This window comes from Carcharodon carcharias, chromosome 21 (genome assembly GCF_017639515.1).
Source record: "Carcharodon carcharias isolate sCarCar2 chromosome 21, sCarCar2.pri, whole genome shotgun sequence".
NCBI classification, from domain to species: Eukaryota; Metazoa; Chordata; class Chondrichthyes; order Lamniformes; family Lamnidae; genus Carcharodon; species Carcharodon carcharias.
Genome location: NC_054487.1, coordinates 26,134,148 through 26,158,576, shown reverse-complemented (window position 1 = coordinate 26,158,576; position 24,429 = coordinate 26,134,148). Strand labels below are relative to the sequence as shown.

Sequence of the window (24,429 nt, the reverse complement as noted above, 5' to 3'; positions counted from 1 at the left end):
TTGTAGATGGTAGGCTTTGGAGAGTCAGGAGGTGAGTTACTCGTCGCACGATTCCTAACCTCTGACCTGCTTTTGTAGCCACTGTATTTATATGGCTAGTCCTGTTCAGTTTCTGGTCAATGCTAACCCCCAGGATGTTGATAGCGGGGGGTTTAGTGATGGTAATGCTATTGAACATCAAGGGGCGATGGTTGGATTCTCTCTTTTTGGAGATGATCACTGCCTGACACTTGTGTAGTATGAATGTTACTAAGCCTGATATTGTCCAGGTCTTGCTGCATTTGGACATGGACTGCTTCAGTATCTGAGGAGTCGCAAATGGTGCTGAACATTGTGCCACCATCAGTGAACATCCCCGCATCTGATCTTATGATGGAAGGAAGGTCATTGATGAAGCAGCTGAAGATGGTTGGGCCGAGGACACTATCCTGAGGAACTCCTGCAGTGATGTCCTGGAGCTGAAATGACTGACCACAATCACAACCATCTTCCTTTGTACTAGGTATGACTCCAACCAGTGGAGAGTTTCCCCCCTGATTCCCATTGACTCCAGTTTTGCCATGGCTCCTTGATGCCACACCAGGTCAAATGTGGCCTTGATGTCAAGGGCAGTCACTCTCACCTCACCTCTGGAGTTCAGCTCTTTTGTCCTTGTTTGAACCAAGGCTGAAACGAAGTCAGGATCTGAGTGACCCTGGCGGAACCCAAACTGGGCATCAGTAAGCAGGTTATTGCTAAGCAAGTGCCGCTTGATGGCATTGTTGATGACCCCTTCCATTACTTTACTGATGATCGAGAGTAGACTGATGGTGCGGTAACTGGCTGGGTTGGATTTGTCCTGCTTTTTGTGTACAGGACATACCTGGGCAATTTTCCACATTGCTGGGTAGATGCCAGTGTTGTAGCTGTACTGCAACAGCTTGGCTAGGGATGCAGTAAGTTCTGGAGCACAAGTCTTAATACTATTGCCGGAATATTATCAGGGCATATAGCTTTTGCAGCATCCAGTGCCTTCAGCTGCTTCTTGATGTCACGTGGAGTGAATCAAATTGGATGAAGACTGGCATCTGTGATGCTGGGGAGCTCCGGAAGAGGCCAAGATGGATCATCCACTCAGTCCATCTGGCTGACGATTGTAACAAATGCTTCAGCCTTATCTTTTGCACTAACGTTCTGTGCTCCTCCATCATTGAGGATGGGGATATTTGTGGAGCCTCCTCCTCTAGTGAGTTGTTTAACTGTCCACCACTATTCATGACTGGATGTGGCAGGACTGCAGAGCTTAGATCTGATCTGCTGGTTGTGGAATCACTTAGCCCTGTCTACCACTTGCTGCTTATGCTGTTCCGCATCTAAGTAGTCCTGTGTTATAGCTTCACCAGGTTGACACCTCATTTTAGGTATGCCTGGTGCTGCTCCTGGCATGTCCTCCTGCAATCTTCAGTGAACCAGGGTTAATATCCTGGCTTGATTGTAATGGTAGAGTTGGAGATATGCCGAGCGAAAAGGTTACAGTGTGTTTGAGTACAATTCTGCTGCTGCTGTGGCCCACTTGATGAACTTCAAGCATCAGTCGTTGCCAAGAAACAGCAGGGAAAATGCATTGAACAAGAAAAGGTATTGTTAGCAAATCAGAATAATTGTTTGGATGCAGAATTAAAAAAAACTAATGAACTATTAAAACTTCATCATGGAAAGAGCAATGAGATTCTCGAACTTCAATGAAAACTGGAGAAGATGAAAGAGAAGATGTGTGGTATGCAGTGTCACAGTTCTAAATTTGTTCCTGTGAATAAAAAATTCTTGCTGAATTGTGGTCCAATGGAGCAAAGAACTGGTCCAAATAAAATTACTGATATATCAACCTCAGTAATGGACAATATGAAAACAACTAAAGTGCATGCAGAACTATAAATCAAGAATTGTCAACTAAAAGACTGAAAGTGAGAAATGGCCTGGAAAAGCCAATGACCAGAAACACTGACTTACAAGTGCTTGCTGGTGCTAATAAACAAAGTACAACAGATGGAATCCAGGCAAGTAGACAGTTTGCAAAAGACCATCCAAAACCTGTAAAGGAGCGGAATGATATAGTTCATGGATTATGCAAAAGAATTGAAGGGTTGGAACCTCTATGAAACCCCACAGGGAGAATATAATTGACACTGCTCAGGAGAAGTGAAAATGATCTGTTCGAAATGGGATCTGAAGAAACAACAATATAATAAAAAAATTAAAGATCAAACCAAGCAGGAATATGAAACTCTTTTGTGTGGACATAAAAAGCATCTCAATAACATCCTTGAAACAGCGGAAAGAGTTTTTGACCAGAGAAGAAATGAAATGTTAATGCACAAAAATGCCATTTTGACTTTGTTAAATTGAATTGAGAATTTACCACATCTGAGTTCAGAAAATGAGACTGGGGATGGAATTACACCTACAGCTAATGAAAAGAATGATTGGGCTGTAGACTTAAATGAAACATTCTTTGCTGAGCTAATGACTGGGAATAAGAGGAAAAAGAAACATGCGAGTTGAGTTATGCTAACACTATGGTATACAAATTCTATTAATCTTGTTACATTTATGGACTTTGTTTTGCTTAAATCTTTGTAATTGTACAATATAATGTGTAATTGTGAAACATAATGGAAAATTTATTTGCATGGTATGTAAGAAGCTTGTTTTGAGGTTTATAATATTAAGTTTGTCTGAGGCGGATGTAAGGCCATTATAAAGAAAATTTTACTGTTGTGAAGCTTTCTTTCCTCCACAGAGAGTGGTGTTAGTAAATAAAGATCATTTACGTAAGTTATATTTGTAGTTGTGGGTGTTAGGAAGGGGTTTAGCTTGAATGTTTAAGTTTGATTTGTATTCCTGTATGTGTGTGTTAAGAAAACATCAAATTGAGTTTTACTTTCACTTTAAAAGGTGCCTGAATTTCTAATGAGAGTTTTATGACTGTGGCAGCTAAGTTAAACAGGCAAGAGTGGAGAAACTGGGCTGTTGCCTAGCAACAGGGGTCCAGAGAGGCAGGTCCCTCCCACAGACACACAGAAAAATTGAAGAAACAACAGTTTTGAGTTGAGTTTGAAGCCAGGACCCCAGGGAGACTTGACACTGGGAGAGGGAACTGCAGAGTGAAAGCAGATTTCCCAAAAGAACCAAAAGGTTCCAAGGCCCAAGGAGTGAGATAGAAACAGGGGAAAGTCCTGAGCAGACCTTTTAGTCAAAGGAAGGACAGGAACTTGGAAAAGGATCCTGTTAATGACGTTAAGAATGAGGGGCAGAGTGAAAGGCTCCAAGCTTCAGATTTAAAGAGACAAAAGCTGCAGAAAGCAGATTTAAAGTGAGAACAGCTGACAAGGGGCCAAGAAGGTCCAAAGAGATGGCTGAAGATCTGTAATGGTTTGCTATGGGCAAGTGAAGCTGTGATGTACTGTTGACAGCTGAGTCAATGAGCGAGTGTGTGGAAATTGGCATATATGCATGTGGTGATCCAGGAGAGAAGGAGATTGAAACCCTGGAGGTGAACCCTTGAGGAAGGTGTCTGAGAGAAAGCATCGGTTTGGGAGAAGATTCCAAAGCAAATTCTTGGAGAGCAGAGATTGAAAATCCTTGTGTGAAAGACGGAGTTCAGTGAGACTGGTTGGCTCATGGTGTGACAAGCATCTGGGGGGAGTTGATGAGAGATCCATAGCATCTGGTTGAGGTGGCATCCATCACTTGGTTTCAGAGTGTGGTGCACCTGACCACAGGGTGCCATTGGTTTACATGGACTGTGTACTTACTGTGGACATTGAAGTATAAGATAGTTTTTGTAACTTGTGCTATCCTTACAAATCTGTATACATCTGTAAAGGTATAGTTGTGGGTGAAGGAGTATTGTAATATAGTTCATCTTTTCTTGTTTAATAAATGTTTTATGTTTTTGTTAAAAGTTCATCAGCTGATTCTGGTGACTCTGTTCAGTAGCCCCTCTCCACATATCTAAACTAACAAATAAAAGTTAGGATCTATCAAACTAGGTTCCACCCTGGGATCAGGTTTGTCCAATGGTAACCTCAGCTGGGATCATAACACTATCACCGCAGACTGAAGGCCAACAGACCCCTCCATTGTGCCTTGCAATCTGAGGAGTGCAGTGAACATCCCTTCCTGATGTTCTCGAGCTTGCCCTTGCAGCTCCAGCAACTGAGGTATGACCGAGTCTAGAGGCTCCTCTTCTGACTCAGATTCAGCAGCTTTCTGGCCTCCAACAGTCCTCTGAGTGCTGGACATCTGGGAAGCCCTTGCTGCTGCCTGCTGTGGATCAGACAATGTGATATGCTCAACCGATTGTAACCCTGAGGCTACTCTAGACCTAGATCCCACCAAGGTATGTGTCTCTGCGCTGGTGGAGGGTGTGGATAAGCACTGTGATGAGGCTGCCATCAGATTCTTCTTCTGTGGCTTCTTTAGGGCTTGAGTGGAGGACCTGGGTTATGGAGCTCTTTGGCTGTTTCCCAGATGTGCCTACAAGAGCAAGGGGAGATAATTAGTGCATGGCAGGGGCCTGTGGGCAGGGGAACTGATTCACAGCATGGCTGTCTGATGGATGTTGCACTGCTGGATCCCCACTTAGCTGAGCACCGCCGACCTCACTGTTAGCACGGGAATGGTCCAGATCCACACTGGCCAGCTGGATGACTCTATCTTTTCCAAAGCCCGAGAGGATCTTGATTTCAGGCATTCCTCCACCAGTCTGCAACCTCTCCCTTTTGTTGTGTGGCAGCTTGTTCAGCATGAATACAGATGGAGAGAGTGTAAGCAGGATCCCTGTCAGACCAGATAACAAGGATGTCTGGAATGTATGGGTGGTGAATGGTGCCATGGATGGGATGAGGACACAATCCGCGGAGCAGATGAAGGTGTGTGTGAGAGAGTGAATGGTGATGTCACTTGAACTGGCAGCGAGTGAGATCTCTGTTGATGTGTGATGTGTTTGTGAGTATGAGTTGAGAATGATGAGAAGAGTGACTTACCCTGGTGGAATGGAGGAGATAATTCATCCTCTTTCTGCACTGGATCGCTGTGCTCTTTTGCAGGGTGTTGGCGCTGACTACCCCTGCCATCACTTCCCATGCCGGATTGGTGACCTTATTTGCTGGTGTTCGCCCAGAGTGGAGTTGGAGGACATCGCGGGTGGGCCTTCACTGCGTCCAGTAGGCGCTCAAGGGAGGCATCACTAAATCTGGTGGCAGCACGTTTCCTCCCTTTGGCAGCCATCAGTTTGTGGCAGCTTCCTGTCCCTTGAAGCCTGCTAGCTCTGAGCAGGGAGAGCCTTTAAATATGGCACCCGGTTTACTGAAGGCCTGAGATGACATCGGGGTGGGCGAGTCAGAGGCCACCCTGCCAGAAACCTGGTGTGTTTCCCGGGAATTAATTATTAATGAGGCAGAATACACCGGGAATGGGCCGATATAGTTTGAAAAGCCACCATTGGAGCCAGTGGGTAAAACGTCCTTTTCCTGCCCGCTACAACACTTAGATTCCACCCATAGGCTTCCACATAGCCATTTGAGCAGGTCATCTGAGGCCACTAAATATACTTGAGGATATTGTTTTTACTCCATGGTTGCTGTCATGCAACCTTTGGGACCACTGGAGGGTAGCATTAACGATAGCTGAAAACCACATGACAGTAATGGTGCATGTCTCAGCAAGATTGAAATATCTTAACATGGATTAAAGATAGAAAGTACAATTCACAAAACAAGCGTCAATAAAATGCTTAAAGTACTGGAACATGAAATTCAGATCAGTAACACTACTGAAGATAATTGTCCCCTTGGAGGTGCCACTGCACAGCCACTTGCTTCTGGTACAACTCATACGGCGTACCAACTGGAGATGGGGACTTGTGAGGCATCCCCTGCGATTGCTGTAAGTGACCAAATCCCTCCTTTCATGATGTCACACAGCTCTATTCACTAATATGATGCCCATTTACCACTTGAGGACTATACTGGAACATTCAACAGATTTGCACATCACTCACAAACGATCAAGGTTTCAGCTGCAAGATGGACCTGGTACGAGGACCAGGAACCTAACTTGCAAGTCAGGTGATTTTGAAGAACTTATGCTTTTACAAAATTTCCAGAAGTACTGCCAAGTTTGTTTAGAGACGTTGTGGTGCATTCCTGGATTTGACAGGGATCATTGCTGCATTGTCACAGGGAAGGCACAGGATTTGATGACCTGTTCACACAATGCAGCAGGTATGGGGATAGCAGTGGCAGTGCCTTTGAGTCTGCAACATGATAAGGGAGATGGAGCTGAGGCTGTGGAGAGGGCAAGCTCTGTACAATACATTCTTGCTATCTTGGAGCCAGACTCCTCCATGGTCCTTGACAGTAATAAAAGTCAGGGCAGGCCTGCCAATCCAACATCTTGGTGTGCATGCTCATCAGTGTTCTCCTATAAGCTGCTCCATCAAGGTCCTCAGCTGAGTCTCCTGTAGCATAACTCATGTGTAACCTCAGCCTCGAGTGAGTGGTACATAAATCATCCTTTCCCCATGACCTGGTTACAGCTCACTGATGCCCAGTGATTCAGCTCATGCTGATCTCAATTCTATCCTTGTCTTTAAGGTACGCACAGTGCCAGTATCTGAGCTGGTGGTTGTGAGTATCCAATCAAGTGACAGTGCTTCTTCATCAGAGCTGTGGTATTTCTCCTACTCCTCCTTCTGGGGCTGCTGTGTCTGGGCTGGTAGCTGTTATCGCCAGTCCTCCAGGATTGGACTTGAGTCTCTAGGAATTGAGGATCAATCTCCTGGGCACGGCCGTGTGCAATCCTAGAGAAAAATCATCGGGATGTTAAAGAAGATAGTTTTTAAAACTTTTCTTTGAACATTTCTCTTTACCAGGTATAGAAATATTGAACATTGGAAAAAAAGGCTGTGTGGCTGAGTCATCCAATTGGGTAATAAGTCTTTTTGCTTTCCAGTTGGCATAGGAAAGCTGTGTGTCACAAGGATACATGTGTTGACTGATTAATAGCTAGAGCATGAGGGCAAGTTATGTGATGATACCTCGAGGAATACATTTTAACTCAGTTGGCAACCCAGAATACATTTTAACTCAGTTGGCAACCCTCATGCCTGAAAGCAGAAAATTGGAAGGGGAAGGTTGACCTTAGGAAACTGGGTTAAGGTGGAAAGCAAGAAGTTCATGCTCTCACCGTCTGTGACCTACTCACCATGCCAGATAGCAGGATGAAGGTGTCCTGGAAGTTGAACAGGGGCTAAGGTAGAAATATACAATCACCCTGAATGTTCTCAATGATGCTGGATGCCACAGGTCCATGTCACAGCTGACCCCATCATTTGGAGAACCATCCCCTCCATGGGACTCATGAAATGCTGGCGTCCTTGTCTGGTTCTACTTTGCTCCCTTCTATAGTGTGCCACCTGGTCCAGCAAGAGAAAGGGAAGAATGTCAGTGATTGTATTGCACAGTATTTAGGTGATGTAACTGCCATTGCTGAATAGCTGAAGCTATGTAGAGGCAGCGAGAGGTAAATATACGGCTGGCAGTATTGTTAAATGTGTGAAGATGAGGTGAAGTATCTGGATGTTAAGTGTAAGTACCAGTTGCTGCCTATGGTGAATTGAGTAGCATGACAGGCTGATGGGGTTGTTAGTAGGAGATCAGTCACTGATCTTGTACAGCCACATAAGTTGGAAAGCAGGAGGTTTCTGATCCCACTATCTGCAGCTTGCACTTCATGCTAGGTGGCAGGATGAGGGTGAGGTGGGAGTTGAGAAGTGACATAAGGCTGGAACATTCTGTCATCCTCAATGCTGTCTGCAATGACGGGTGTAAAGGTCTCTCTTGTAGCCAGTCCCAAGATGCAGTGCACCTTCTCCTTCATAGGGCTCAGTAGATACAGACATACCTGTCTCCTGCCAGTTCTACTCTGCTTCCTGTGATAGTGTGCAACTTGTCCTGCAAGAGAAGGGAAGAATGTCAGTGAGTGTTTTGAATTGTGTTTGGATGATGTGCCTCCCACTGCTGAATAGACGTGAAGGCTGGAAGAGGTGGGTGCCAGGCTGGCAGCATCAGAATTTTTGTGAGGGTGAGGAGGCCTCTATGAATGTTAGGCCTGTGTCCTGACTACTAGGGATTGCTGATTGATTAGTGATTGGTGTATGGTGCATTGAGTAGTGGGACAGGCTAATGTTGTGATGTGTGGAAGATATCACTTGAAAATACATTCACTGACCTTCACCACCTGCGTGGGGTCATTGAACTTCTTCCAGCTCTGTTGAGAGGTCCTTGGGCCAGATTCCGTTAGTTGATCTCCCTGGTCACCTGCTCCCATTTCTTTCTGAGGGTGGTCCTTGATGTCCTCCTGGGCCCCCATAAAAGCATGACCTCTCTCTTTCTGTCGACTTTCATCACAAAGGTCTCCAGCATCACATCTGTGAACATTGGAGTCCATTCTCTTCTCTGCTTCTCCATTTGTTTAGCTTCCACTCACACTACAGGCTGACTGGCTGACTTTACGACTTACAGGTTTGCTGGAACAGGTGCTGGTGATACATTGAAATGTCCCATGCTTAGCCAACCAGAAGCGTGGGTGGCACTTGACCGAATGCTGCAATCATGCAAATGAGGAGGCAGCACAAAGTTTGCATGCTGCGTGCCTCAATGGGACCAGGTCCAGGCAACTCAGCAATTGTGACTTCTATGCCCGAAAATGGGAGCCATTGAATTTTTAGCTGCTGTTATCAAGAAATTACAAGAGTTTATAATTAAGGATAAAGTGACTAAACCTTTGAAATTTTTCAACTGATTAGAGAAAGCCTGCATGGATTGTAAAGGGTAGGTCATGCCTGAAGAACTTGATTGATTTTTTTGAAGAGGTGGATAGGGGAATATCCATGGAAGCTATTTATATGGATTTCCAGACGGCATTCAATAAAGTCCCTCATAAAAGACTTTTATCTAAAGTTGAAACTCATGGAATTGAAGGCAAATTACTGACTGGGTTAGGAAATTGGCTGACTGGCAGACGTAGAGAGTAGGGTTAAATGAGCAGGTATTCTAAATAGTAGGACTAATGAAGTTCCAAGGGAGGTGGGGGATAGGGGGGTTGGTGGTCTTGTGACACCATGGTAGCACCTCTACCTCTGCGCCAGAAGCACTGGGTTTAAGTCTCACTTCAGGACTTGATGGCCATGGCAGGTGTGTCATAACATAGCCAAACAGTTGATTGTTAATCTGTAAATCCTTCTGATACACCTATGGCAGGTGGTAAGAGCAGGAGAGTTTCCTGGTCAGCCATCTGCAGAAGGATACGGCATCCCACTGCAATGCATAACTATGGACCAATCACAGAAGTCCATGGTCACCAATGCCCTTTTAGGGCATGGTACCTGAGGACAGAGAGGGAATGGTGTCCCACAGGGATCTTTGTTGAAGCCTCAACTGTTCACGGTATTTATTAATAATTTAGATGCTGAGACAGAAAGTCATATAGCCAAGTTTGTTGATGACACAAAGTGGCATTGTAAGCATGTAGATGGAAGCATAAAATTATAAAGATATGTTAATAGGCAACAACCATGGCAAATGTATTTCAGTGTAGGCAAGCACAAGGTCAGACACTTTGGACCCAAAATGGATAGAATAGAATACTTTCTAAATGGTGAAAAGCTAGAAACCGCCAAGGTTGAACGAGACTAGATCATTAAAATGCCACAAACAGGTACAGAAAGTAATCTAAATGGCTAATGGAATTCTGGCCTTTATACCTACAGAACTAGAATATACGAGGATAGAACTCCTGCTTCAGATATACAAAGCCCTGGTTAAACCAGGCCTGAAACACTGCAAGCCATTCAGTGCACCATACTTTAGGAAGGATCAAATGTCTATGGAGAAAGTGCAGTATAGATTTATGAGAATGATACCTGGCTACCAAGATTTATGAGGAGATTACACAAATGAGTGTTGTATTGCCTGGAATTCAAAAGGTTGAGAGGTGATTTGATCAAAATTTTCAAGCTATTAAAGGGAACTGATAGAGTAGGGGAGTGCTGTTTATGGATCTAGGACCAGGGGTCAGGGTTTTCAGGAGTGAAATCAGGAAACACTTCTACACTAAAAGGGTGGTAGAAATTTGGAACTCTTTTCTGCAAACAGAAATTGATGCTATTTCAACTGTTTGTTTTAAAACTGAGATTGATAATTTTTTGTTATCCAAAGGTATTTAGGGCCAATATAAGATCACAGATCAGCCTTGATCTGAACAAACTGGCTCAATGGATTAAATGGCCTCCTCCTGTTGGCATCTTCCAAATTAACCATTTAGTGGTTCACATCTTGAGGGCTGGGAAACTACTGGAAGGCTTAATTGTCAGCTATGTCAATCAACCCTCAGCTAGGGAAGGAGTCTGAGGTTCAACTACCATAATTCCTATCCTAGGGAGCTACAATAGGTTCAATGACCTATGTTCTAAATTAATCCACCAACACATTGTCACAGAGTGACAGGACATGGGGTTACATCTGTTATTTTCTCACAAATTTCCATGTGTGATTATCATTTAAAAGTTCACAATAAGTAAGTTAAGTCAGACATTGTTGTAGAGTGCTCCAGTGCATCAGAGTGAGATGACACCCAATCCCCTTCACCACATGGCAAATTTCTGATTTTAGCTAGGCTTACTAGGGAAGAGAGACAGTTAAAAAAGGAAGCCATTGATTGAAGTGTCCCTTATAATGAAGAGACACCAAAACAGTCAGTGCTGAATCACCTTTTCCTCACTCCCCACTGGGAAATTTACAGCATTAGGATAGAGACCTGAGAAGAGGCCAAAAGTCTACACATGTTAAGGAATAGAATGAGTGGGGATTCTGAGAAACCTAAAAAAAGAATGCAGGGGAAGAATAATTATGTTCAGCAGTAAACTAAAACCTTTGTTGCAAAATATGTTAACACCATTTACAGATATTTTGTCTGTTTATTATGCGCCAGGTGCTCTATCTTATGCAGAACTTGGAACAAGCATTAAGAAATCTGGTGGGCACTATATCTATCTTCTGGAGACTTTGGGTCCACTTCCAGCCTTTGTTCGATTGTGGTGTGAAATCATTGTAATCAGGTAAAGTACCTCTGTGTAATGTTAATAATCTCATACTGTCTGTCAAATGAAATACGCAGGTCGCTAAACTGGATAGTCTCTGAAAACAGGTGAGGGGATTGCGATACGCAATTAACCTGCACATTCTGCAGCATGCTAACTTGGTACTCAGTGCTAACTGCACTGTTTATTAGCTACATGCATCAGCAGGAGTCCCATAATCATAACTTGTTAGCGCCACTTAAAGCTAACCTACAGTACTTAAAGGGGAACCACACTGTGGCTGGAGCAGTGCTTGCAGTTGCGTAGGAAGTGAACCTAACCAGGGAGCAGGTCCCAAGGGTCTCAAACACTGCACATGAAGCCTTGGTGGAGGAAGTAGAAAGGAGGAAAGATGTCCTGCATCTAAAGAGAGCCAGGAGGGCCTCCAGTCACACATCCAAAAGGCAGTGAGAGCAGATAGCCATGGCACTCCCAACAACCCTTTAGCAGTGCTGAAAGAGCTCCAATGATTTCACATGAGTCATCAAGGTCAGTGAATGCATCTTCAAATGCCATATGCTACTGACGGCAACAGTAACCTCAGGCACTCAGCAAATCATCACAACCCCATCATGCACCTATCTACAGTCTTTATCAATCGGTAGTTATACTTAATATTTGTATGCTTCACCTCACCCTTACACATTCCTTCTTGTTTGTCCTGTGAGGCAACAATGACTATGTACGTCCATCATCTGGGATGTTTGATAGGGTTTCCGTGGGTATGTAGGTGACTGCTAAGGCTGATCTGTGCCTGAAAGGTTCTGCTGCAAATGGGACGGAATATTGCAGATGATTGAGTTTTGGACGAGTTGCAGGCTCAGGATCTCCTCTCCTTGCATTTTCTCTCTCCATCTGATATGCGCTTGCTTTTGATGGAGACGGCATCATCTTCATTTGGTTAAGCACTGCTACAACCCTCATCCACATATCACAGCTTGCACACACTGCCAGATATTCAACTAGGACAGCCACATCAGCCAAACTGATTGCATGGTACTCATCAACACACTTCCATCTATCTTTCAGGTCAAGGTGGCACACTGAGAGACTGCAAGAGGTGATGGTATTTTCATTTTTAATCCTTGTTCTAATATCCCACTTGCCCCTCATCTCACAATCTCTTCCGATTTAAAAGATGCAGATGTTGTAAGCATGCAGCTCTTACTTCACCTCCACTCCCCTCACCATAACCTTACCCTTGTGCCTTTTTCCTTACAGATACCCAAGAGGTATGAATTGGCCAATCAGTGGACAAATACCAAAAAGACAGTGATGTAATGATGAAGACACAGCATCATCACTTGATTTCACACTCACAGCCACTAACTACACAGCCTGCACTGAGCCTATTGTTTTTTTCATTCTTTCATGGGATGTGGGCATCACTCGCAAGGTTAACATCTGTTGCCAATCCCAAATTGCCCTTGAACTGAGTGGCTTGCTAGGCCATTTCAAAGGGCAGTTAAGAGTCAGCCACATTGCTGTGGGTCCTGAGTCAGAATTCCTTCCATAATAGGCATTAATGAGCCAAATTAGTTTTTACAACAATTGATGACAGTTTCATGCTCACCATTATTGGGACTAATTTTATATTTCAGGTTTATTAATTGAATTTGAATTACACCAGCTGCCGTAGTGGGATTTGAACCCATGTCCCCAGAGCATTAGCCTGAGCCTCTTGATTATAAGTCCGGTGACATTACCAAAATGTTACCATCTCACCTAAGGATAAATTAGAGACAGGATCTGCACATAGTGAGTCACTGGGATAAGTGGGCTGCAACCAGGGGCAAGGATTGTGCAGATGCCAGCTCACTAGAGAGTGAGCGGGTATATAGGTTCCACTGCAGAGGATTCTGATGAGTATTCAATGAGGCAGCCTACAGAAGAATGCTGATGGCTATAACCAAAATGCTTGGTACATTGTGAAAACTGCCAGAAAACTTGCAGTAAATACCAAGGAGAATGGAGGAGTCCAGCATCAACTTAACATGGAGCTTTGCACAGAGCTTGGAGCCCATCCTTTCCAGCTAAAAAAGTGGTGGCCAATGCTGTTTATACACTTATGTATCCACCCATGATGGTCAATGTCACAGTTCGCATCGCTGCACCATGGCTGTGGATTACAGTATGCAAAGAAGTTTGCAGGGTGGCAGAGTCATCCAACAACCTGTCCTCCAACAGATTACTAGGATTGCTGAGCTCTGCCCTGGGGTAGTGGCAGTGGTTTCATGGACCATGAACCTCACCTCCACTCCTGCCTTTCCATCAATACTTTTATGTTACCTGTCAGCCAACCAGCCCAAACTGGTGCTCAAGGTGAGATGATGCCGTCCGCAGCTGAGCCTTCTAGGCTCAAAGCTGAGGAGGTCATCCTCCAAGGTCATCTGGACTATCCTCCACAGAAAGTCATCAGCCTTCCACCAACCAAAGTGCAGCTTCTGGGGCAGCAACTGCTGTGAGTATGTCAGGCATTGATCTGAAAGACCTACTGCTATGGTTGCGCATCAGGCAGATGTTGAGGGATTGGAATCCTTTTCAGTTCTGTTATAGGGCAGAATTGAGAGGCGGCAGTTGCAAAGCGATCTGCTTTACCATCAATGGCACCCAGCACCGTGGGGAAGCCTACAATCTTTGCAAATCTCAGCTCTGCCTCCTTGTCTCTAGCAAGTTATAATGAAGTATAATTAATTATTTTTGAATAGAGCATGCAGTGACCTTCCTAATGCAACTGTGAGATGTTGCAAATATCTCCAGCTCCAGCACAGAATGTTGGACTGATTTGAAACCCTGTAAGCCTCTTTGAGCACCAGTATCTGCAACCATAATTGCAGCAGCATGAGCCTTAATGGTAACAAACAGAGATTTCATGGCCTCAGTCTGAGCTGCTATTGCAACACTGAGATGTATGGCTTCTGCATTTGTTGCCATGGAAGCTGAGATATTGGCCATAAGATGCTGCATTATGGCTGGATCCACAAGTGTTCTCGTGGAGTTAGACACCACTTACACACTGAAAAGAATCAGCTCCAAACTGCACGAAATTGTGCATCAATTTAAAGCCAACTCCTCCAAGTTCCTCGACTTTGGCAATCCTCCTGAGGGCCTGTTGTCAATGCACCAAGCATTTCTGTGTGAATGCTCATCAGGCTTTTTCTGTACACCACCCCATCAAAGTCCTCATTTGAGTCCTCTGCAGCCAAACTGTGCGATTCTATGTTCTGAACCCATGTTCTCTGTTAAGCTGACACAGACGCTATCATTTCCCCCTGCCACGGTGTCTGAGACTCACCATGTACTGATCTTGGCTCTATACTACTCTGCAAAATATGTGCAGTGCCAATAATGGAGCTGGTGGATGTAAGTGTGAGATCAAGTGATGGTGCTTCTTCCTCCAAGTCTGTTTTCCCTCTAAGCTTTCAGCCTCAGGTACCATTGGCTGGATGACAGCAGGTCTTGGATACCTGAAAGCAGAAATTCAGAAGACCAGTATTGGGGTGAGGGAGGGCATGTGGAAGAAAGCATGGGCTGCATGCTTACACCACCTGCAGCTTGTACATTAAAACAGACTGTGGGATGAGGGGGAAATGGGATTTGAGAGGTTGCATTAGGCAGGGCCATACTGTCATCCTTGATAGCTTCAGCACCACTATTGCCCACAACCTCATAATGGCCATTTAAATTAACCCTAGCACCATTTACTTCAACATGATCAGTGCACACAGCTGTGTCTGCCTGCAACTGTTAGTTACTGCTGCCATTTATTGTGGGCATCCTTGTCCTGCAAAAGAGAGGGAAGTATGTTAGTGAATGAGCTGCAAAGTATTTGGGTGATATGCCTGTCACAGTAAACCTCAGCCAATCAGCAGCCTTTTCTCCTGTAGTTGTCGTGATCATTTGAAATTTGGTATTCTTGTGTTTGTCCTGATGAATGCAAGATGAAAAGCTTCAGTAACATGTCTCTCTTTTACACAACTTTCATTGTAGGAGTCATTATCTGGCACTTGTGTGGCACAAATGCTACTTGCTACTTATCAGCCCAAGCCTGAAGGTGATCCAGCTCTTGCTGCATGCAGTCACTGATTTTTTTTTTTATCATCTGGGGAGTTGCTGTTTACAATGATCAGCGAACATCCCCATTTCTGACCTTATCATAGAAGGAAGGTCACCGATGAAACAGTTGAAGATAGTTGGGCACAGGGCACTGCCCTGAGGAACTCCTGCAATGATACCCTGAAGCAGAGTGTTAACTGTATATCAATTGTGTTTGATTACATGCAGGTGGCTGGCCATTAACTAGGGATGCACTTGTGTTCCTGTAAAGCGGAACAAACTGAAACTGTGGTAACTGGATTAGGAGAGGTCATGTAGGTACTGAGTATCTCTGTAAATAAAAGCTAATAGAAGTATGTAACAATTATGAATGTAAAGAAAAATATGTAGAGGTTGACTCCAGTTCTAACATTCACTGCTTAACCATTGGTATTATAACTTGGTAGCAGTGAATGGCTGCCTAATGGTGAAAGTTAGAAATTAAGAAAACTTTTCAGACAAAAAACTAAATCCCTAGCGGCCATTGTGGAAAATGGCAGAAGTGTAAATTGTTAGATTATGATTATTATACGATTTTTTGAGGTGAACCATATGACCAGTGGAAGAATGAATTAGATTTGTGGACATGAGTTACATCCCTTCCATAAAGGCAACAAGGTATGCCCTTGGTGTTGTCGCTACTGACAAAAATTAACATCAGAAGTAAAGTATCTTGTGAGATGAATGCCTATCAGTTGGATAGTGATGAATGTTTGGACTGGTGATATAATAACATGCTGGAACCTTAATCTCAAGTTGTGCACAGAGTGACATTGAGGGGTTGGGGTGGTGGTGGCATGCATAGGCTGGGTGGACTGTGTTTGGATATGAGTAGCCCAAAATGTTATGGTGTGTTCTGGAGCTTAGAAGAGCTTCCTTGGATTGAACCCTTGGAGTCACACATGCCTGTGATGACGGTGTGCAGCTGTAAGGGTTATGGGTAAGACACTTTTGCGTGCCCACATTTGCAAATGTGACAGGTGAAAGGGCATGTTGCAGGACATTAAGGAGCTGCATGTAGGGTCCTGAGGTATAATGCGCAGTTCACTTGCTGTACAGTGTCGTGATCTGGTGAAGCTGCCAAGATGCAGCTATCGACCTGGTTGGGTATGTGGTGGATCTTTGCCAACAGTGAATGACTGCTGTGTGGAAACACATGCAATAGGCAGACTTCATAATCTAAGCTTTCCTATGGAAGGCCCGTGATGGGCCATCTCTTGCTGCATTAATAACCAATTGGTTAACATTTACAACTTCTACTCACATGCCAACGTTCTGAAGTCTCCTCCCAAACAGCCTTGCGAATCCTTCACCTTCATTTCTCTCCCAGTGACTGGTGTCCAGGACGGTCCTCTGTGAATATCCCGTCTTTCCATTCAGGCCTGTCTCCACTGTCAAACTGTTTCAGGGTCAGTGGGCCTGACTCCGACCCGCACCTACCCCAGAATGAAAATCCCTCCTCTAGAGCCTTTTTTCCCCGAGGTGAGTACATGAAGTCAGGATTTTTCCTAACTCCAGCTACCCGCCTGAAAGATGAAATTCCAGTCAGGAAGCAGCAGTGCCAGAATGTTATGGAGCTTTATGCCCTTGATCTACACCAGCACCATTAGAAGAAACTATGTGCAGAGACACCTGACTTCATTGGCATGGATAATTTACATTACTGTGCCTGTTTCAGGTGCAACCACCAGAAGACGTAGAGGAACTTTGAGTGTAGAGTTTTTTCAGAAATAGAATGGGACTAAACACTGAAGCTCATTTTCCCTTTACATTGCACATAACGTTTGGGTGCAATCTGGGAACAGCCCAGTGGGAAATAGGTCTTATTACCTAGTAATTATACAAATGGTAAAATACTGTAGGAAAATAGAAATGTGGTTATGGGCTGAATGAGATTGTAGCATTTAGCTGAAAGAGCTGGCAAAAATGGATGGAATCACATGTAAATGGGACACATCTAATAGTTGATGATGATAGGCAGATAGATTTAGGGGGATAATTCTAGAGAGAATGACCCAAATGACTGGCGACCAAATGCAGTAATCCTCATCCAAAGCATTCATCCTTTAATGTTCCTGGATGGATGAAACAGTGAGATGGTGAGAGAGGGAGAGGTTAACTGGTGCATAGTAAAAAAATCATGACAACTGCCTGGAAACCTGACACAGATGCATGATTCTGCTGTAGTACTCACAGCCAGCTGTATGTTGATGGAATTAAATCTTTTCCTATTAACAAATGCTCCTTGCTTGTCTCCTGGTGCCTTGATGATTACACATAGACAGTTTGTGACCCTTGCACATAAATGAAACCAGCCACTGCAGAAAATCCAACAGCCCTTTCATTGTGAATATTGGCATGCATAAAGGAATCATTGTATTCACTGGTCCTGCTGAAGAGGGCATTGGTGACCTACTTGATGCATTTATGAATTACGGACTGAAAGATGATAGAACTGTTCCTTGTATTGTAGTATAAGGGTGTTCGGCATAGCAAGGATTAATTTGGGACTAGAGAACAGTTTTATCCACAGTATGATATAAACAGTCACATGACAGTAGACCTAGGACAGATCAGGTTAGGCTACGGAGCAGACATGATCAAGAGACTTGTGTAGAAGTCAGCATGGAGTTAGCTCATAGGCAGGGCTATACTTTGTACTTATGTGTATAGTTATGTGTTACCAAGAAACAGTTAACTTTCAACCTTATAAGTGTTTGAACCTCTTTGTAAGCTACTGAACAAACCCTCACATCTTTATAACACATTGGAATGAGTCTGATGCAAAGAAATTAAGGGTGGTGGTGACTGTCACTGCTGCAGGAAAAGCATTGCAGCAAGCAGATGATCTTTTTCTAGGGGGCTTCAGTGGTTAGCAACAGTTTCCTCATGCATTACATCTGAGACAGATCCAGGAAGTTCACTGCTGATCTGTAAACACTGGCACTCTGCAAGCAGCACCCCTCACTCTCTCCCCTGTTGTCTTCTAACAGATCCAAACATTGATACTGCTTCTCCTCTTCTTTTTTATGTGACGAAAACAAAACACCTCTCTTCAGCTTTGAATGCTTATTCATGGTGCGTAATTAAAATAAATTCAGTCAAAAGAAATCTTCAAACTCAGCTAAAAATCTAAAAGCCACAATAGCAGACAAATCACTAAAATAAATATTGCTTGCAAGTGCTCTTCGAAACCTATTCCACTAGGTTTTACTCAGCTGGGTCAGAGTTAGGCAGGATTTCCACTTTTTCAAGTTAAAATAGAATCAGGATCATAAAGGCCCAAATTTGTTTATGTTCATGAGGTTCCTATCTTGTGACCAGCACGCCTCAGATGACAAAGCAACGTGCACAGTTAAAATGATGGCTGGCACAAATCTAGAAGGAATAGGATGGTAAGTCTGTCCATCTTTCTTTAACTCCCGTGCTGCCACATTTACATGAGCGGTGGGAAGGGGGACATAATACTCCCTGTAACTTTTCACGCCACATATAATCTCATACAAGTTGTTGTGAGATTTCATTATCCTTCAACAGAACTAGGTGAATCCAAGGAGAGGGGTCAACTCTTTTCTTCTCCGCCGATGCTGCCAGACCTGCTGAGTTTTTCCAGGTAATTCTGTTTTTGTTATAGATTTCCAGCATCCGCAGTTTTTTGTTTTTATCTCTGTAATATTATTATTATTGTTGTGAGATTTGTTGTTTATACAAATCTAAGGGGATAGATGAAAATCATGTCCCATGAGTGATTTTCCAACACTTCAATCTTATGTTTGAAATGGTTAAAATACAATTTTGAATGTATTTAAGTTTTTGTGTTTCAGCTCCACAATTTTGGAGTATGTTTGGTACTATAATTTTAAAAAGTAATGGTGAAGTTGAACAATGTAATTAAAAAAGGAGTGCCAGTTGTTCTCTCAATTTCTCTCACAGACTCACATGTATTCTGTACAAGTTTATATTCAACTCCACAATAACACTTATTCATAGCTCATTCATGTATCCTCTTTTTTTTTGAGCAGACCAGCAATCACTGCTGTTGTTGGCTTGTCTTTTGGACGTTACATTGTTGAGCCATTCTTTGCCCCTTGCCAAGCTCCAGCTTTGGCAGTGAAACTTCTCACAGCTGCTGGAGTCTGTAAGTAACATTGTTATACCTGTCTGTCACAGAAATCTGGTTTGTTCATTACAAGGCTAGGTACGCTGGCCTGAATTTCCTCTTGTTTTTGGCATGTAAATGGTGTAATTGAGTGTGCAGCAACAGAATTTGGGCACAACCAGGTTCTTGAATCATTGGGAGAAATTGAGATGAATGTAAATGTACCTTCTTGGCTCTATGTTACCTAAAGTATGTATTTTTTGTCTTTTGATGTATTGTAATTTAGTGTTAGTATGTGTGGATGTAGAGATCAAAGGTAGAATTGATACATGTTTTGAATAAACCTTTGCTCTCTGTGGTCATATTGGAATTGTAATGCATGGTACCTTTTTTCTAATTGTGCGGGAGCCGGTGCGGGTGGGCGGGTTCCCGATTGGTGCCCCCCAGTAGGGAGCGTACCACCATTTTACCTCGGCCTGCCCAGCGTGACGCCCGTCCGGAAGCGCTGTTCGCTCCCTGTGCGGGGTGGGGGGATTCCCTGAGCAGGGAGTGCACTCTTTCACATATGCGCGCGAAAGAGCGCACAGGTCTCCCTGAGGCAAAGCGCTGCCTCAGGGAAATCGGCTCAAGTGTGAAAACATTATTAAAGGCAGAAAAAACTGTTCGTGACATGTCCCCTCGTATGACACTGTCACATGAGCTGGGACACGTCCATTTATACTTAAAAAATTTTCCAAACGTTTAAAATCCTTCATTAAACCTCATCCCGCCCGTGGATGAGGTTTCATGCTTTTTCGGAAGGCCGCCTGGGCTCTTCGCCTGCCCGGGTAAGGTTGGACGGGCAGGCCCATTAATTAGGTGAATTATATTTTTAAAGGCCTTAAGCGGTCACTGACAGTTCGGCGGGTGCACAGCCGACTCGGCTGCACGCCCACTGAACTGACAATCTAAATGACACGGGGTGATGTCAGACCACACGCCCGATCTCACCCCAAGTCATTGTACGCGTCAGCGAGTGGGCCCTGCCTCTGCCCCCCGACTAGAAAATGCTGCCCTTGGTTTTGTTTAGTGTCTACACAAACTTGACAATGATTTTGTTTTTTTCTCACTTTCTGCAGCATTGGTGGTGTTTGTAAATTCCTGGAGTGTGAACTGGACTGCCCGAATTCAGATGGTCCTCACAATCTTTAAACTGGCAGCACTGGGATTAATCATTGTTCCAGGGATGGTTGCCTTGGCCCAAGGTATGATTTATCCATAAAAAAGACACAAAGTTTCATATCGTACATGTATTACACAGAAGGATGCCATTCAGCCCATCATACAAGTATCTGAAACAGCTATCAACAACTTCCCACCTTCCCCTGCTATCTCACAATCCTTGTATTCATTTTTCTTTTTCAAAAATATATCCACTTTTCTCTTAAAGTTTGTTATGGATTTTGCTTCCACTGCTATTTTACGTAATACATTCCATTTCTTAACAAACCTCCATATAAACAAAATCTCCTAATCTCTCCCTTTGTGCCTTTGATAATGATGTTAGATTTAAATCCACTTGTTACTGGCTCACTGATTAGTAGAAATAGCTTTTCCCAATTTATCAAATTTTCTATTTAGCTTGATTGATCTTTTGTATTATTTGGTTCAGATTTGTTATTTGATTCTCTTAAAGTATTAAATAGAATCATAGAATGGTTATGTGGGATGTGGATTTACACTACCCATGTACCTCAATGTCTTGGGCTGTTGGTAGTATCAGCACAGGACGAGTTAAAACAGCTGCTAAACAGGAATACTTTGTGAAGCAGGCCTAATTGAAGGAAGGTCATTCAGTCATATCCTATGGGTCTGGGACATGTTGGTTTGGTAACTATTTATAGAAATAAAGTGATTGAAGAGCTTAAGTGGTCCATACAACCAGGTACTTGAATCATTGGGAGAAATTGAGATGAATGTAAATGTACCTTCTTGGCTCTATGTTACCTAAAGTATATATTGTTTGTCTTTTGATGTATTGTAATTTAGTGTTAGTATGTGTGGATGTAGAGATCAAAGGTAGACTTGATACATGTTTTGAATAAACCTTTGCTCTCTGTGGTCATATTGGAATTATAATGCATGGTACCTTTTTTCTAATTCTCTCATGGGATGTGGGCATCACTGACTAGGCCAGAATTTATTTCCCACCGCTAATTGCCCTTGAGAAGATGGTGATGAGCTGCCTTCTTGAACCGCTGCAGTCAATGTGGTGTAGGTACGCCTAAAGTGCTGTTAGGAAGAGAGTTCCAGGATTTTGATCCAGTGGCAGTGAAGGAATGATGATATGGTTACAAGTCAGATTGGTGAGTGATTTGGTGGGAAACTTGCAGGTGCCAGTGTTCCAATGCATCTGCTGCCTTGAGTTCTTATAGTGTATCATGTACTCAAAAATAAAGAATCATATAATCATATAGAATTGTGAGATACAATTTGACTGAGTACATTTTAGATAGTTTGACCATAACATTGCTAAAGGCAAAGATTTGATCCTACTGTTGTTACAACTGATGTCTATGTTTAAAGTAATGAAACATAGTACAGAAAAGCAGTCCAATAGTTTACAGCACAGCAGGAGGTCATTTGGCCATTGAGCTTTCCAGACTCTCTTTAAGTTGCATTTCAATTTTAATTTCTCTACTCATCCAACCAGCTCAAACTTTTGCTGCTTCACATTTACTTCTTGTGGGAATAGATCTGGTCTACACCTTAATCTCCTCTTTGAACATTCATCATTTTTTGTGTAATGTTTTATTTGCAAATTTTTATCTTCATTTTATCTGAACTGGTTTTTCATTTCATCAACTTTGATGTTGCTTTTCCTATTTCAGTGACCTTTATCTTTAATTGTATCCTCTTCTTCTCTGGTTTTATGTCAAGCCTAATTATATAATGGTCACTGAAATGTTCTCCTACCATCACATTATCTACTTGGTCCACTTCGATTCCTGGTACTAGATTCAGCACTGTCTCTTTTCTTGTTGGACTAAAATATATTGATCTAAGGATAGGTTCTGCACATATTATAATAGAATCTAAACAGCATGAGTCAATGTCACTGTCTATGTGAGAACATGAATTCCATTTTGTAAGCTGTGTCAATTATTTCTACATGTGCCTGTTCAATTTTATGGGAATGATATACCAAGCTATAAATATGATCCATCACACAGGGGTTTCTTATCATTTTTAGTGGACTTGGTTCTTTATTATACCAGTAATTAAACATTTATTGAATATTGACAAGTTGAAACAAGTTTGTAGTTAATAAGACCTTGAAACCTACGGACCTTTACCTCGAATTGAACTCAGCTTCTCTTTTCACAGGTCGTTATGAAAACTTTCAAAATGCTTTTGACAGTAGTAAAATCACATTAGACAGAATTCCACTGGCTTTCTACTCGGGCATGTTTGCTTACAGTGGCTGGTATGTAAGCACTTTAATGATTTCCAACATATGTGGTAGGGCATAAGAGGAGACTGATGTTTGCACAGCTTGGAGGGACAAGCACACTGAATACTTTTTTAAAAATTTTTGTCTATCAGTGAGCTGAACTACACAGGGCAGAGTTTTTCCATCAGCGAGCAGGAGAAGGGGCCTGCTCGCCAACGCGGGATGACGTCGGGCAGAACCCCCGATATCATTCTGGCCCATTTAAATTTTCAGGAAGGTGGAGGCGCAGCAAAATTAGCTGTGCGCCCACCAATTGAGGCCATTGACAGGATCATTTATAGCATAGCGCTTCCTGGTGGACATCATGCTGGGCGGGCCTTAATTGGCCTGCCCACGTAAAATGGCGGCAGGGCCTGCTTCTCCAGCAGGGATCAGCTCCCCGCCGACCGGAGATTGGATTGGGCCCGCTCGCCCAACGGGCAGAACATTCTGCCCGTACAGTTCGTTTCTAGACACCACTTTTTTTAAGTGAGCTATTTTTTGAATTCCTTCTGTTTGCAAAATTTGTCTGTGTGTTCTATGTGAATTAGTTCAGCCAACAGGTGGGCTGAGGTGATATGAGCCTGCAGGATCCCAATAGTGCATTCCATTCCACAACAGCTCTCTTTGGAGACTGGCTAGACTACTTGGATTTATTGTATACTCAAAGCTTATTACGATCCAGTTGAATAGGTGTATTGAATAAAAAAGGACTTGATGTTCTTTTATGATGTCATTTATAAAAAGCCAAAGTGGCCTCATATTTTGTGTGATCCAATTATTAATAACCCCACAGCAAACTTGAGATAGGAACAACTCAAAAGGGTATGTTGATTCAAAATGTGAAAGCAGAGTCTGCAATGTTACCTCCATAGTCAGGGAAGAATAGAGAAAACAACATTTCACAGTACAGAGACCACGGAGAAAATAAATATTGGTTCACGTGAGTTCCAGAGAACTAAAAACTGATGCTGTATACTTTCAATTTCCCAGTAGTGTTGACTTCACAAGATGAGATAGGCACACAGAGGTGAATCAGTCTTGTAGGCAATGGTACAGTAGTGTAGATGGGGCCAAATGTTCAACATGGGGAGCTCTTTTCTGTGTGGCTGCTTGTTTTGTTTTTGTTTATGGGATGTGGGCATCGCTGGCTAGGCATTTATTGCCTTGTTCCGAGGGCATTTAAGAGTCAACCACAATGCTGTGGGTCTGGAGTCACAGCAGATTTCCTTCCCTAAAGTGACCCAGTTGGGTTCTTACAAAAATCAGCAATAGTTTCATGGTCATCATCAGAGTTTTAATTCCAGATTTCTCTTGAATTCAAATTTAACCATCTGCTAAAATGAGATTTGAACCTGGGCCTCCCAAGCATTGCCTTGGTCCCTGCAATATTAGTCCAGTGACAGTACCACTACACCACCAACTCCCCCTGTTAGTCAGACGTTAAATAACAGACTGAGGTTTTCAGTTCAGCAATATTACTTGATTAACAAGCCAGAGGCTTATGTCACATGACCCCCACCTCTCCACCAGGTCTTCAACAATGAATGTGTATTCATGATAGATAAAAGCAAAATACTG

The 24,429-nt window shown here is 43.2% G+C and overlaps 1 protein-coding gene across 1 annotated transcript in view; it reads left to right on the top strand.

Annotated features, from left to right (window-relative positions):
* The window catches only part of LOC121293048 (cystine/glutamate transporter-like), a 75,401-nt gene that overhangs the window by 3,034 nt on the left and 47,938 nt on the right, over positions 1–24,429 (top strand). The window contains exons 2-5 of the mRNA XM_041215639.1: positions 11,035–11,161; positions 19,300–19,415; positions 20,495–20,620; positions 22,743–22,842. Coding sequence (XP_041071573.1) covers positions 11,035–11,161; positions 19,300–19,415; positions 20,495–20,620; positions 22,743–22,842 — 469 coding nt within the window. The remainder of the gene's footprint in view (positions 1–11,034; positions 11,162–19,299; positions 19,416–20,494; positions 20,621–22,742; positions 22,843–24,429) is intronic.